General features: G+C 33.4%; 1 protein-coding gene across 1 annotated transcript; it reads right to left on the bottom strand.

Moving 5' to 3' along the window:
• Positions 1-1,000: 1,000 nt before the first annotated feature.
• On the bottom strand, positions 1,001-2,191 carry LOC134716498 (forkhead box protein I3-like). Its single transcript, XM_063579504.1, has 2 exons — positions 2,030-2,191; positions 1,001-1,753 (listed from the first exon to the last, which is right to left on the bottom strand). Exons 1-2 carry the CDS (start codon positions 2,189-2,191, stop codon positions 1,001-1,003), a joined length of 915 nt encoding a protein of 304 aa, XP_063435574.1.
• Positions 2,192-2,461: the final 270 nt, after the last annotated feature.

The raw sequence follows: 2,461 nt of genomic DNA, 5'->3' as shown, positions 1-2,461 counted from the left end.
AAATGCCTAGTTTTGTGTACACTTAACCTACACAAGGCCTACATTGACTATCGACTGTGTGTAGATAAAACATGATTTAAACTACATGTACACATTGAGTTTTATCAATGGGAACGCAATTGTGTTTAGTTTACGTGTGAGTTACACTTACACAACACCGAATTTAGGTCAATGTGAACACGGCCTTAAACTACCAAAGGAAAATCAAAACCTGAGTAGATGGGACAACATCCCTAATGCGCCTTGAAATGAGGAACTCAAAAGTCACGTGTAAACAAAAATTCTCTGTGTAGTAATATTTGACACTTTTCTATGATAAACAAGTGACTGAGCTTAACCGTTTGAGTTAATTTAGAAAGAAGGGGAACACAGAATAAATGTGTAAAATCTATGGAGCTATTAAATGTGTTTAAAGTATTAAATTTTCAAAGAACCCCGAAAATTTAACCACATATGTCAAAATGTCTCAGCTTCGAAACGAGCCATCACATATATCCAAGTTAACGATATGGACTGAGCAACAGAAAAAAACGTAACCATTATCGCCTATGGAGAAACTAATGCGCATCTGTAGCCAGATAACAAACTGATCATTGAATAGCAAATAAATGACCAGAGACTCCGTAAAAATCAATATATACAGCAACGAAAATAAAATTTTTAGAGTTAATTCTTTTATTTCTAAATACAGTTTTGGTACGTTATAATGTTATCTGTTCCTCTCATAAATGCTTTCACTATTTATCAATTTTAATCTCAATCATTTTATACAAACACTTTAACTAAAGTTCAATCTCTAATATACATTTCAGTCTTTTTTTTAACACTGTGGTAAATATGATATCAATTTATAATGCAAGTGTCCTCGTTTTCTCTGAACAATTATGTAAGTCTACGCTGCAGACTTATGCAAACTCAGTCGTCACTGTATTGATAATTCTATTTTTTTTTTAAACAGTACACTGTTACACCTTCTCTAGATAATGTGACACAAGTTTTTTCACCAATCAAAAATATCTTTATGTATCTGACTAGATGAATAAAAAGCTGAATTAGAGCCCGGTTTAAAGGATGACGTAGTGTGATATGTTGATAGTGCATTGCATGATTCCCCTTTTGACGAGTATTGCGAAACGGGAAATAATGAATCGCTTCTGAACGTATGCATGACTGCCGGAAGATTCGTTTGTGTCAACCCGAATGACGATACAGGAGTCTGAATATTCAGTTGATTTTGATGTTGATTTTGAGGTTGATTTTGAGGAGTTTTATGCATTGGGGATCCTTGTACATGGTATGGGAAGAATCCAGTGTGCGACAATGTCATCGGTATATATTCGTAATTATTTCGGTTGCAGAATACAATAGGTGAACAATCGGCAGTTTTTACAGAACTTTTTCGTGCTCTTCGTCTTATATTCCGACGCCTGTAATCTCCTCTTGCAAATTCCTCTATACAGTCTTGATGAATAGACCAATAGTTGCCTTTCCCTTTATCGGACTTGCCAATTTTTACGAAGCACTCGTTAATTGAAATGTTATGCCGGATGCTGTTTCTCCATGCTTTTTCATTATTATTGTAGAAGGGAAAAGTATCCATGATAAACTGATATATATCGTTGAGTAACATTTTCTTGTTCGGTTTACTCAGTATTGCCATTGAAATCATAGCGATGTACGAGTGCGATGGTTTCTCATTAGTATCACAGGAAGATAACCAATTCTTAATTGATCTGTCGAATGATAACAAAACCTACAAAACAGAATTTAAATATTAAGAAAACAGAAAAGAAATAGATGAAAAGTACAAAATAATGAATAAAAACGCGAATATCGTACATTGAAGTAATTGCAACAAATTAAATTAAGCTGTTGTCTCTCCCTATTGTTTAATATAGGAATGCATATATTTTCTCGTCTTTGATTTGTTTCGGGTTTTTTTTTGTATTTACATAGATTATTATCTTCATTCTTTAGATGAATTATGAAATTCTTCTTCAAATCTAAAGCTATAAATGACCCAACATACCTGTGGAATAGATTGATAACTGTCACTGTTGCTACTTGCACTTTCACTTGTACAAAGAGACGGTGTCAACAGTTCTGCACCCTCGCTTGAGATAGAATCTCGTGTGACTCTTTCTGTATCTCTTCTATTCAAATGATAGATGCTCAACTGATATTTATTCATGACTCCTAAATTAAAAGGAACGATCTTGCTGATGGTAAATTACAGAATGACTTAAACTGTTTTTTGGTTCAGTATATATACCATACAAACCTGTTGTTTTTCACAGTTTTAATTTACGTGATCTGAGTAAAATGTCAATGTTTACTAGTGAGTAGGTCATACATATTGTTGAATAACATTTACATTGTATAAAGCATGTTGACAGCACACATTCTATTTGTATTTGTCTGCAAACAAGACAATTTGAAAATCACACGGAGACCAGAAATA

Source organism: Mytilus trossulus, chromosome 4, assembly GCF_036588685.1.
Source record: "Mytilus trossulus isolate FHL-02 chromosome 4, PNRI_Mtr1.1.1.hap1, whole genome shotgun sequence".
NCBI lineage: Eukaryota > Metazoa > Mollusca > Bivalvia > Mytilida > Mytilidae > Mytilus > Mytilus trossulus.
This window is presented reverse-complemented; position numbering and strand designations above follow the sequence as displayed.

What these genes read in the sequence shown, in the direction of transcription:
- LOC134716498 (XM_063579504.1), bottom strand. Translation starts at nt 2,191, where the DNA reads ATGAATAAATATCAGTTGAGCATCTATCATTTGAATAGAAGAGATACA. An exon ending in GTTATCAATCTATTCCACAG is followed by an intron (nt 1,754 to 2,029) that starts GTATGTTGGGTC and finishes TCTGTTTTGTAG; the next exon opens with GTTTTGTTATCATTCGACAG.